This window comes from Larus michahellis, chromosome W, assembly GCF_964199755.1.
Source record: "Larus michahellis chromosome W, bLarMic1.1, whole genome shotgun sequence".
NCBI classification, from domain to species: Eukaryota; Metazoa; Chordata; class Aves; order Charadriiformes; family Laridae; genus Larus; species Larus michahellis.
In genome coordinates this window covers 26,572,429-26,586,131 of record NC_133929.1, presented here as the reverse complement: position 1 = coordinate 26,586,131, position 13,703 = coordinate 26,572,429, and the positions used below count along the sequence as shown (strand labels likewise).

At 42.4% G+C, this 13,703-nt stretch overlaps 1 protein-coding gene across 2 annotated transcripts in view; it reads left to right on the top strand.

The window, feature by feature from the left end:
• Positions 1-12,131, top strand: part of LOC141735518 (mesoderm induction early response protein 3-like) — a 34,617-nt gene extending 22,486 nt beyond the window's left edge. The window contains exons 10-13 of one of the 2 annotated variants that reach the window (XM_074568431.1): positions 358-452; positions 8,742-8,869; positions 9,061-9,200; positions 9,352-12,131. In XM_074568431.1, coding sequence (XP_074424532.1) covers positions 358-452; positions 8,742-8,869; positions 9,061-9,200; positions 9,352-9,815 — 827 coding nt within the window. In that variant the 3' untranslated portion in view covers positions 9,816-12,131. The remainder of the gene's footprint in view (positions 1-357; positions 453-8,741; positions 8,870-9,060; positions 9,201-9,351) is intronic. The other variant, XM_074568432.1, reaches the window with a different exon arrangement.
• The last annotated feature ends 1,572 nt before the right edge of the window (positions 12,132-13,703 follow it).

Here is a 13,703-nt window from a genome sequence, read left to right as displayed (position 1 = left end):
GATGCAAGAAATATTCAGAGAAACACTGATATCTCAGTGCTGTTATCAAATCTTGTTATTTTTTTTGAATGACGAACTTCGTAAGAAATAATAAATCAAGTCTTTTGAATGTCCTTTGTCCTCTAGGATAAAAGACTTCAGAAATCAGACTTTTATTATGAGTCTCTATAAACAAGAATGTTAGATTTCAGGTAGGATATCTGTAGAGTAGAGGAAACGACATGGGTCTAAATAACAATTATTGGGTTTCTTATAGTGTGTTTGGATATTCATGCATTAGCAACAAGAATATTTTTTTCTCTGTAAAAGGTTAGTGAGTGAAAATAAGTTTATCATGCTACTTTTGCAATTGTCTAGAAGAGATGACAGCATGGACAGAAGAAGAATGCAGAAGCTTTGAACATGCACTTCTGATTTATGGAAAAGACTTTCATCTCATACAGAAAAACAAGGTTAGTATTTTACAGTTAAATGGAAGAATTGGTAGATGATAAGATGCTGAAAATTTGTAAAAGCAATGCGTTTTTCAGAAGTCATGCATAAGAATGAAATAAGAACCAATATATTAAAAACAGCTTGGCATTTTTGTGCTGATTTTACCTCCGATGTCATTGGAAAAGCTAGGTGTTGCAAGATGAGTCAATATATTATCTCTGAAATCAACTTATGTTGACAGTACTTCCATTTATGCATTTATATTATAATTTAGTTTAAATGCCTGCCTCTCCTAGAAGTATAATATTTCCATAACAATGGAAATGCATCTTTGTTATTTTTGTCACCAGGAAGGTGTAATTCTACAGAAACAGGCTTAGCTCTTTGTGTTTTCAGAAAGTGTAGTCATCCATCAGTACTCTGGTTTCTGGCAAACGAAGGAGTTATAGTCTTGATCTGGATTTCTTCTGGTTGACTCCTCTCTGCCTGAAGAATAGGAATTTAGTTTTTCATGTGTGTGTTTGGTTTTTTTTGTGGTTTTTTTTTTTTTTATCATGTATCATTTGATACAGTTGACAATATGGATGTTTCCAAACTTTCTGTACATCTCTATATTTTGATACCACTTTGAGGTTTTCTAGTGGTTTTGGCTGGGATAGAGTTAAATTTCTTCATAGTAGCTTGTATGGGGCTATGTTTTGGATTTGTGCTGAAAATAGTGTTGATAATGCAGGGATGTTTTTGTTACTGCTGAGCAGTGCTTACACAGACTCAGGCCTCTTCTGCTTTTCACACTGCCCTACCAGCAAATAGGTTGGAGGTGTGCAAGAAGTTGGGAGGCGGAGACAGCTGGGACAGTTGACCCCAACTGACCAATGAGATATTCCATACCATTTGACATCATGCTCAGCAATAAAACTGGGGGGTGAAGGTTGGTGGGGCTGCTGCTGTTTGGGGACTTGGTGGGGCATTGGTTGGTGGAGAGCAATTCTTTTAGTTTGTGTCGCTTGTCTTTCTTGGTTTTTATTTTCTTTCCTTTTTTTTTTTAACAACGTAAACTTTTTTTTCTTTAATTATTAAACTGTCTTTATCTCATCCCACGAGTTTCTTTCTCACTCTTATACTTCCAATTCTTCCCCCACTCCTGGGGAGTGAGCAAGCAGCTTTGTGGTGCTTAGTTGCTGGTCGGGGTTAAACCACAAGTTGTTTCTTTAGGAGACCGGTGTTTTTGTTGTATTTCAGGTACTTTATAGGGTTGTGGTTGCTGTTCAACAACAGATAGTCCTGCTGTTGTGGTTTGGCCTCAGATGGCAACAAAGAACCATGTGCCGATCTCTCGAGCTTCCCCCAACATGGGGAAGAATCGGAAGAAAAAGGCAAAACTCATGGGTTGAGACAAACGCAGTTTAACAGAACAGCAAAGGGAACAAAAAGCAACAGTAATAACACGAATAGAGGAATATACAAACATGATTATGGAACCACCGCTCACCAACTGGACCTGGGACGCCCCCTTCCCCGGCAGCTCTGAGGGATGGAATACCTGTGTCTCTGCCGAAGCCTGCGGAAAATTAACCCTATCCCTGCTGGAACCAGGACATTATCCACCCCTTATTCCATACCATCTATGTCATGCCCAGATCTTACAGGTTCCAATGAATTGCCACCACTTTCCCCTGTCTTATATAAAATATATATACACACACACGTACATATACATACAGATATAATGCCCTTAGTCTGTGGGCTATCCCTCTAAAATGTCCGTTGGGTTCATTTAATCCATGGCTTTGGGCTCCATCTGTTAGAACAGTCTCTCAGGGCAGGTGAGATGCTGCGTGGTGCTGGCCTGTTGCATGCTGTATTTTTGGAGCTTGTGGCTGGTGTACCTGGTGTGGCTCATGCCCACAGTCCATGGGCTGAAGATGTAGATCTTGAGGAGGTTGCTGGGTGCCAGCTGCTGAGGTCAGTTCTGATCCCATCATTGCTGTGCTTTACTCAATTTTTATTTTTTTTTTTATCGAGGTCCTTAATTTGGGTGATTCTTACTGTAGTACAACTGATAGCAATTATAGTAATGAGGGGACATACAGTGACAGGGTTATTTAGCAATTAACAGCACACAATCTGATTCATTGGCTATTCTCACCCAAAATCAGATCCCCATGAGGTACACATCGGACTTCCCCATCCTTCCGCATTACCCACCAAGTGCACCCAGGTCCTTGAGCAAAAAGCAATCCCACGGATGGGTTTGCCTTTGCCCGAGGCAGGACTAACCCAGACTGTCTTCCCTAACATATTCTTCATGTGCACTACGGGGACTTTATCCCCTTCTACGGTACGTGGAAGTTTTGATTGGGCAGGGCCAGCCCGATTGTTAGATCCCCTGGTGTTAACTAGCCAGGTAGCCTTTGCTAAATGTGCATCCCAATGTTTTAAGGTCCCACCACCCATTGCTCTCAGTGTAGTTTTTAACAGTCCATTGTATCGTTCTATCTTCCCAGAGGCTGGTGCGTGACAGGGGATGTGATACACCCACTCGATACCATGCTCTTTGGCCCAGGTGTCTATGAGGCTGTTTCAGAAATGAGTCCCGTTGTCCGACTCAATTCTCTCTGGGGTGCCGTGTTGCCACAGGACTTGCTTTTTCAAGGCCCAGGATAGTATTCCAGGCAGTGGCATGGGGCACAGGGTATGTTTCCAGCCATCCAGTGGTTGCTTCCACCATTGTGAGCACATAGTGCTTGCCTTGACGGGTTTGTGGCAGTGTGATGTGGTCAATCTGCCAGGCCTCCCCATATTTGTATTTCAGCCATCGTCCTCCATACCAAAGAGGCTTTAACTGCTTGGCTTGCTTGACTGCAACGCATGTCATGGGCCCATCAAGCTATGAATAGTTCACCCTTATGTTGCCTGTCCAGATCCACCTGAGCCACTTCAATCCTAGCAGCCCGATCCACCTGCTGGTTGTTCTGATGTTCCTCCGTGGCCCGATTCTTGGGCACATGGGCACCTGTGTGGTGTACTTTCACAACCAGATTCTCTATCCGGGCAGCAATATCTTGCCACAGTTCAGCAGCCCAGATGGGTTTGCCTCTGCGCTGCCAGTTGCCCTGCTTCCACTGCTGTAGCCACCCCCACAGAGCATTTGCCACCATCCATGAGTCAGTGTAGAGATAAAGTACTGGCCGTTTTTCTTGCTCGGCAACGTCCAAAGCCAGCTGAATGGCCTTCACCTCTGCAAACTGGCTCAATTCACCTTGTCCTTCACTGGCCTCTGCAACTTGTCGTGTAGGACTCCACACAGCAGCCTTCCACTTTCGATGCTTTCCCACAATCCGGCAGGACCCATCAGTGAACAGGGCATATTTCTTCTCATTTTCTGGCAGTTTATTATATGGTGGGGCCTCTTCTGCACGCGTCACCTCCTCCTCTGGTGCCATTCTGAAATCCTTGCCTTCTGGCCAGTCCATGATCACTTCCAGAATTCCTGGGCGACTCGGGTTTCCCATTCGAGTTCGCTGTGTGATCAGTGCAATCCACTTGCTCCATGTAGCATCAGTTGCATGATGTGTGGTGGGAACCCTTTCTTTGAACATCCAACCCAGCACTGGCAGTCGAGCTGCCAAGAGGAGCTGTGCTTCCATATCAACCACTTCCGAAGCAGCTCGAACCCCTTCATATGCTGCCAATATCTCTTTTTCTGTTGGAGTGTAGTGGGCTTCGGATCCTCTGTATCCCCGACTCCAAAACCCCGGGGGCTGACCTCGAGTCTCCCCTGGTGCTTTCTGCCAGAGGCTCCAGGTAGGGCCGTTCTCCCCGGCTGCGGTGTAGAGCACATTTTTAACATCTTGTCCCGACCAGACTGGCCCCAGGGCCACTGCATGGACTGTTTCCTGTTTGATTTGTTCAAAAGCTTGTCGTTGCTCAGGACCCCATTTAAAATCATTCTTCTTCCGGGTTACTTGATATATAGAGGTCTTACAATTAGACTGTAATCTGGGATATGCATCCTCCAAAAACCCACAATGCCTAAGAAAGCTTGTGTTTCCTTTTTACTAGTTGGTGGAGACATAGCTGCTATTTTGTTGATCACATCCATTGGGATGTGACGGTGTCCATCTTGCCATTTTATTCCTAAAAACTGGATCTCCTGCGCAGGTCCCTTGACCTTACTTCGTTTTATGGCAAAACCAGCTTTCAGAAGGATTCGGACTATTTTATTCCCTTTCTCAAAAACTTCTGCTGTGTTTCCCCATACAATGATGTCATCAATGTACTGCAGATGTTCTGGAGCCCCACCCTTCTCCAGTGCAGTCTGGATCAGTCCATGGCAAATGGTGGGGCTGTGTTTCCACCCCTGGGGCAGTTGATTCTAGGTGTACTGGATGCCCCTCCAAGTGAAAGCAAACTGTGGCCTGCACTCAGCTGACAAAGGGATTGAGAAGAATGCATTCGCTATATCAGTTGTGGCATACCACTTGGCTGCCTTGGACTCGAGTTCATACTGCAGTTCTAGCATGTCCAGCAGTGGCGTGACTTCATTCAGACCACGATAGTCTACAGTTAGCCTCCACTCTCCATTAGATTTTCGCACCGGCCATATGGGACTGTTAAAGGGTGAGCGAGTCTTGCTGATCACTCCTTGAGCCTCTAGTTGACGGATCAGCTCATGGATGGGAATCAGAGAGTCTCGGTTGGTGCGATATTGCTGCCGATGCACAGTTGTGGTAGCAATCGGCACCTGTTGTTCTTCGACCCTCAACAACCCCACAACAGAAGAGTCCTCCGAGAGACCAGGCAAGGTAGACAACTGTTTAACTTCCTCCGTCTCCAAGGCAGCTATGCCAAAGGCCCAGCGGTACCCTTTTGGGTCCTTAAAATACCCTCTCCTGAGGTAACCTATACCAAGGATGCATGGAGCCTCTGGGCCAGTCACAATGGGATGTTTTTGCCACTCATTCCCAGTTAGACTCACTTCTGCCTCCAGTACAGTCAACTCTTGGGATCCCCCTGTGGCCCCAGAAATACAAATGGGTTCTGCCCCTCTATAGCTTGATGGTATTAGGGTGCACTGTGCACCCGTGTCCACTAGAGCCTTATACTCCTGGGGGTCTGATGTGCCAGGCCATCAAATCCACACCGTCCAATAAACCCGGTTGTCCCTTTCCTCCACCTGGGCGGAGGCAGGGCCCCTCTAATCCTGGTCATAGTATCCGTTACTCACTTCTTGCAGAAATGACTTGGAAGTTCCTTCAAGAGGATCAGAAGCAAGATCAGGCCTTCTGCTCTGTCTGGGGAACTGCCCGCTGGAAACTGGGGCGGCACTTTTCCTGGAGGGATCCCCTTTTATGGTTGTCCTTCCTTGCAACTCCTGTACCCGTGTCGGCAGGATCGAAGTAGGTTGTCCATCCCACTTCCTCATGTCCTCTCCGTGGTCCCGCAGGTAGAACCACAGGGTGCCTCGTGGTGTGTACCCTCTGTACTCTCTCTCTTGAGTGGGGAAATGCCTGCTCCTAATAGCCGAGATGCTGGCTCATACAGGTGGGGAGTAGGATATATTCTCTTCAAGTTGCTGGACCTTCCGCGACAGTTTCTCCACAGCTGAGACAAGGGGGGAAGAGAGACTTTCTTCGTATCGCCGGAGCCGGCCAGCCACCTCATCCACCGTTGGTCCCTCTTCGCCTTTCCATTCCATTACTGCCAGTGAGTTGGCATATGATGATGGTGCGCTCCGTACAAACTTCCGCCACAGGGGCCTTGTTCATTGCACCTCATCAGGCTCTGTGGGTAAGTCTGCATTGTCCAAGTCATAATAAATCATCTCCCGCACAGCTAATTCCCTCAGGTACTGGATACCTCTTTCCATGGTAGTCCACTTGCTTGGTTGACATACAACATCTTCACTGAAGGGGTACCTCTCCCTCACGCCTGACAGGAGTCGCCTCCAGAGGCTGAGGGCTTGGGTCTTCTTCCCAAATGCCTTGTCAATGCCGCCTTCCCTAGGCAGGGATCCCAGCTGCCTGGCTTCCCTACCCTCTAATTCCAGGCTACTGGCCCCGTTATCCCAGCACCGGAGCAGCCAGGTGACAATGTGCTCGCCTGAAAGTCAGCTAAAATCTTTTCGCATATCCCGCAGCTCACTCAAGGATAGAGATCAGGTGATTATCTCTGGTTCTGCCTCTTCCTCCTGCTCTCGTGATGACCCTGGTTCATCATCATCCCTTACTAAGCGAACTGATTTCTTCATGTACTACTTCTGTATAGGGGCAACTGATACCGGCACGGGTTGGTTCCCTGGTTCAGCCGCAGTGTCTGTCGCAGGGGTTGCAGTAGCCACAGTGTCTGTTGGTCTGGTTTCCCTCTCTTTCCCCTGAGGGTGCTGCATAATACTGGGCAGTGCTTGGTAGCTACTGTCCAGGGCCCAGCACAGTCTGGTGAGTTGTGCCTCTCTAGAATAGCCATAGCATTTTCCCTTCAGATATTCTACCACTCTGTTAGGGTCCTGTAATTGTTCAGGGGTGAAGTTCTCTAGGTACCTGCCCATGCTCTCCCACATGCCATGCCACCCCTGACTACCCAACCTCAGGGCAGATCTCCGGGTGGTAGTCTTAAATAGCTGTTTAACCCTAAACAGGACCTGGAACGCATTCAGGAGACATAACAATAGGAACATGCTGGTTTGAGCATCCCAAGGTTATTCAAAATTCTCAAAAGCTGTCATACCTGACCCGAAGGAGAAAAGGGAGGCAAAAGAGCTGGGGGAAGCGTGTCATTGGCCTGTTTCCCCCCCCCCCCCCCTTCCTCCCTAGACTGGGTGTGATTAATAAATTCTGAGAGACGGTGCCCAAGGTATGGGCAGGACAGCAATACCACATAAACACCCTAAAATAACTGTCTAACAAGTGATGTTATCATATCATAAGCTGATTTTGCACAGGACAGCAGAATGATAATCCTGATCCCTCTTCCAGAGGTGATAAACAGTATTACAGGGAGTATATAAACCATATAGGAATTTACATAGCACAGCCATGAGAACAAACATGGTGACCAGCGACTATTTACCAAATACAATAAATGCACACAACAAATTTTTCTTTACAAGCTCTAGTTGGATTTGTCATTATCTCAACTCTTTGAGCCCCATGTTAGGCGCCAAAAAGGCCTGTCGTGGTTTAGCCTCAGCAACAAGGAACCACGTGCTGCTCTGTCGAGCTTCCCCCAACACAGGGAGGAATCGTAAGAAAAAGGCAAAACTCGTGTGTTGTGACAAAGGCAGTTTAACAGAACAGCAAAGGGAACAAAAAAACGACAGCAATAACACGGATAGAGGAATATACAAACATGATTACGGAACCACTGCTTACCAACCGGACCCAGGAGGCCCAAACCCGCTCCAAGCAGCGACTTCCTGCCCCCTCCCCCTGCAGCTCAGGGTGGGCATGGCTCACATGGAGTGGAATACCCTGTCCCTGCCTCCCTGACAGAGTCTAGGGAAAATTAACCCTATTCCTGCTGGAACCAGGACACCTGCTCAACACTTGGCTTAACCTGCCCTATGATAAATGTTTGGGTGGTTCAAATTTTATATGGACCTTACCATTAAACAGTAATTCACCAGAGATACAAAGAAATAATTAAAAAAATTTTTCCAATATGCAGCAAAGCACATGAGTTGATTTATCTGTCACTATGGACCAGAATTTGTCTAAGTACCCAAAGTCTTTTCTGCTTCACTTCTCTTAGGTTATTGATTTGCTCAGCTTTTTCCATCTTAAGAGAGAGTCTGTCTTATAGTTTAACAAATTGTTATGTAGGTTATGAACTGAAGTTCTTCAGATAAAAGATACAGTTTCAATCTAGTTTAAAAAAAAAAACCCAACAAATAAAACCAAACAACAATAATGCATACAATAAAACAGATGTAATACTTATTTAGAATAGAATCGAATATTTCGGTTGGAAGGGACCTACAGTGATCATCTAGTCCAACTGCCTGACCACTTCAGGGCTGACCAAAAGTTACAGCGTGTTGTTAAGGGCATCGTCCAGACGCCTCTTAAACACTGATAGGTATGGGGCATCGACCAGCTCTCTAGGAAGCCTGTTCCAGTGTTTGACCACTTTCTCCGTAAAGAAATTTGAAACTGTAGATCTGTTTTCAAGTCTCCTGATTTAATTGGTTTGTTCCAGATACTAGAACAGTAAAACTAACAATATTGCAGGAATATGGGGACTGGGGAGATGACAAAACATAATTCTTTGTATTAGTCTTCTCAGTTATTCTTGTCTTCTTTTAGGTAAGAACCAGAACAGTTGCTGAGTGTGTGGCTTTCTATTACATGTGGAAAAAGTCAGAACGTTATGATTACTTTGCTCAGCAAACAAGATTTGGAAAGAAGAGATATAACCATCATCCAGGAGTTACGTAAGTAAAACATTCTTGGAATATGTTTTCTGTGGCAAATCATAAATGCAGAAGGCTTTTGTTTTTTTTTTTTCTTCCCATCGTTGCAGTGTAATGCTGCAGTGTCTATGGCAACTGAAATTAAATCCATCATCATTTTTAGGCCTTGTTTTCCTGTTAAATAACCCATTATGAATGCTATGTTCTTTAAGGGACTACATGGATCGTTTGGTAGATGAAGCAGAAGCCCTTGGTGGAGCAGTACATTCTTCAGCCTCTAATACTCGAACAGAAACCATTCCTGATCAACAGCTGAGCATTCTGAACTCTATCACTGCCAATGAGTTGACAGGTAAATCAAGGGAAGGAGGAGAGACAAAAAAAAAAAACCAACCAAAAAACCCACCACCACCAAAAAGACCCCAAAACAAATAAAGCCCCTTTTTGTTGTAACTATATAAACTACTATTTCATTTACACTTTGTGTTCATCTCTTTTTCCAGCATTGACAAACAGTGTAGCTACAGTCTGCCACACTTCGGATATGAACTGCCTGGATGATGCCTTTCCTCCTATGGACAGCTTACCCCGAGCACCGGTTAATCATGTGCCTGTTGGAACAGAAGAATTACTTAACTTGCCTAGCAATGGTGAAAGTGATTGTTTTAATTTATTTGAGACTGGCTTTTATCATTCAGAGCTAAACCCAATGAACATGTGCAGTGAGGAGACAGAAAGACCTGCGAAGAGACTGAAAATGGGAATTGCTGTCCCAGAATCTTTCATGAATGATGTCTCTGTAAATAACCTTGGTGTGGACTTTGAGAACCGCACACACCATATTACCAGTGCTAAAATGGCTGTTTCAGTGGCTGACTTTAGCAGTCTATCTGCAAATGAGACAAATGATTTTATCAACACCCATGCTCATGCTCTTCACCAACATACTGCCCTTCACTCAGAATGACTGTGGAAAACTAAACAAATAGTGTGTACTTTATGCAGTAGTAGTAAACTTGATGGGAGCTATCAGGTTTGCTTAGTCTTTCACTGGAAGTTTGAACTCTGACATCAGTGATGTCTTTTTATGTATAGAACTATATCTTGATTTATCAAGAGTAATTTCTTTTTTCAGTCCATAAATGTGGAAATGTTTAGGGGAGTTTGGGACTAAGAGAACTCTGTGGTGCAGCTTTAAGCTCTGCTTCAGTTTTGTTTTGTTTTTTTAAAGCCTGTAGACAGAGGCCACCATTTTAAAACCAGCACAGAAGTTCTGAACTGATTGGAGTGGCTTTTTGGTCTAAGTTACTTTTGCCATAACAGATGCATTGTAATAACAATGTTTACAGGTACTGATCCTGATCCCTGCTCAATGTAGCTTTTTTCTTTTCTTATAAAGGCAGGGATGGGTTTCTTTAACTTAAACTGCACAAACATGCAAGGATGTTTTTTAAATGGAATCTTCTCTCACGTGATACTAAACTAGAGCACTTCAGTTTAAAAACCAGCAAGTTCATCTTGGTGGAAGCTAGCATAAGGGACTTAACATGAGTAAAGTATGAAGACCTACACTTGGATGCTGTTGCAAAATTATAGGCCATGTCTACCTTACACAGAAGTAATTATGCTGCCAGAGGTATAGAATCATAGAATGGTTTGGGTTGTAAGGGACCTTAAAGATCGTCTAGTTCCAACCCCCCTGCCATGGGCAGGGACACCTCCCACTAGACCAGGCTGATAAAAGCCTCATCCAGCCTGGCCTTGAACACCTCCAGGGATGGGGCCTCCACAACTTCCCTGGGCAACCTGTTCCACTGCCTCATCACCCTTACAGTAAAGAATTTCTTCCTGATATCCAATCTAAATCTACCCTCCTTCAGTTTGAAACTGTTACCCCATGCCCTATCATTACACTCCCTGATAAAGAGTCCCTCCCCATCCTTCCTGTAGGGCCCCTTTAGGTACTTTAAACTTACTGGCTTAAACAGATGCATTTTAAGCTATTGTATTCAGATGGGTTTTGTCCACAGCTTTGGAGATTAATGCACCTGTGTAACTTAACTGTCCTAAGGCAGCTGATGTTGTATAAAGCTACAGTCTAGGATTAGCCACTAAACAAACAGTCTACATTTTGGAAGACATCTTAAATTGTTTGGAGCACTGCAGTTCAAAGTGTTACGATTTTGAGGGAATATCTAGTTTATATAGAAGTAGTAGAACCTTGAAGTATGTATTTGAAAGTTTTTCTTCAGTGTGGATTGCGTTTATTTGTTTTGGCAAGGCATCGGCTCAAAAATGGCACTTCGCTACCTTGGTCAATTAGGAAAGGACAAGTAAAAACGTTTTCCATAAAAACAATATTTAACTTCAGTAAACTTTAATTTTGAACACTGAATGCAATTTAGCCATCCACAAAGTTTGTCTTGCAAATGTTTGTTCTAATTCTTGCAGGAGAACATTACTTCAGTAGAATTACTCCTTTCCCTCCATACTTTTTCTTTGCACTGTTTGTATTACAAATTGAATACTAACTTGTTCTCATTATTGAAGTGATTAAGCTTGCATTGTTGATATTTGTAATATTTGCTTCAAGGTTATGCTGAGTAATTAGAAAGTAGTGACTTTAATATTTGAAAGGGAAGAGGGTATTTATTATGCATACTGTGAACTGCATTGACATCTTGAGTTTTGGATGCAGCATATGGAGTTTTCATTACAGCATTGTAATGAAGATTGCTTTGAAGTATTTATGCAATAGCACATTTACCATATTAAAGCAAATTAGTTTAGCACAGTGGACAAAAGTAAAGATAATCTTGTAATCAGTTCTTAACTTATACATCTGAAATATGTAATTCTAGTAAGTACACAGTAAATAATGGGTAGCCTTGGCCCTGTGTTGTACTCTGACATTTTTAGCCAAGTTGTCAGCTTCTTGTTGCTGTGTTTTGTGCTGAACTGTGTACCTTGTTTCTTTTGTTTATGAATCAACATATTTTATGTAACTTTGTAAAATACTGGCCATAATCTTTCATTGTTATACATTCAAGTATATGGGTTTACAGTGAGTGGCTGGTCTGTATAAAAATCATTATACAAAGATGACTGAATGCTTATACCAGTTGCACTTAAATGAACATGCCCATTCTCATTAGCTGATGCGGTAATATATTCAATTTATCTATGCATTGCTGGGCTCTTAATGTAGACAGAGACTTGTCTAAGGTTTGGGTTGTCAGCAAGTTGAATGGACACTTTAGTTATTTAATAAAGACTTTTGACCAAAATTCAGAAAATGATGAGAGAAAAATGAATTCCAGCTAGTCTGATAGATTTATTTTTTTTATTTTTTTTAAATGCTGATCTTATTTAGCCTGTTGGCTAGCTAGGTGATATAATTTACTTTTAATTCCTTGTTAAAATGAGGCAATAATTTGCAAAATTTTGTAAATATGTAAATTCTTCATATCTTTTTAGATATCTATTTCAATATTTTCTGACTACTTCTGTGTATAGCAACATTTTTGTGCATGCTTGATGTGACATTTATAAATTTGTACCACTATGACTTTATCCATGTAAAATAGCTATTTATTGAATTTTTCTTTTAGAAGCTGGACTTAATTATTTTTCTCTCAGTTTAAACATTTAAAATGGAGAACTTGTTACTGTTTATTAAAAGAATTGTGTTTTGAAAGTCAGCATGAAGATAACTGAATTGCAACCATGTGAAGAAATTGTATTGCCTTGGTTCTTTGATGGTGAAGCACAATTCTTATAACAAACTGTGATGAATTCTTTGTCCTCTGCCATACTTTTTCTTCATACAAACAAACCAAAAATCCATAATGGGCAATTGCAGCGTTGGTAAATGTATCCTTTTTATGTACAGGGAATCTGAAGAGGATAGCTGATTCATTTAGAAGTGTAACTTGGTGCTGTGATTATAGCAATACTTTGGTTACTCATATGTCATCATCTCATGATAGGTTTTTAAATGTTTAGTTTTCCTCTTGTCATGGTCAAACTGCTGAATTTACTTGAAGGATACTAAATTGTGTACTATTAGGTCAATGAATTGTGCAATTGTTTCCTGTTTTTAATTTTTAAAACTGAGGGTCAAAAATGTATGGAAACTCCAGATCAAGTAGAACATAGTAATACTACTTAATTTAACCAAAGTTTTTAGGTGAATATTTCAACTTTGAATGTAAACTAATGGATAAACTGACCAACAGGGACACTATTAGCCCAGCACTACAAGCACATTGTCTACAGATGGGGAAACTAAATACAGTAATTTATAAAATGACAAGGTTACTATTTTTTTATTCCTATTTTTCATTGGAAAAACAAAAATACTATCAATTGTAAAATACAGTAGGTATGGTTATAGTCCTCTTAATAAAACAGAGATTCCAGTTATTCAAAGTACCCTGTGCATAACAACAAATTTAGTGACAATCAGAACATGTTTATAATATCAGATGTTCAAGAGAAAGTCACTATTGTTGCATTGGTTTTAATATTTGTACATAAACACTGAGGGGGGTTTTTTAGCATTATTTTGTATTTGTTGTACTTTAATACCTGGTGTACAATTCCAGAAATAAATCTGGAAATCTTTCTTCACTTGTAAAGCTTTTCATGCATCTGAATTATGTTTGCTACTTCCTTTTCAGAATTATTTAGCAATAACTGAACACATTTTAAGATACTCTGGGTACTGCTGAAGTGCACACTACCACTTGTCACGTCCCACTCTTAGGAAAGAGGGGGGGATAAGTGACTCAAATTCGTAAATCCCCAGTGGCGCAGACGGAGGTGAGACAAATCTCAAGGTCCATATACAAAC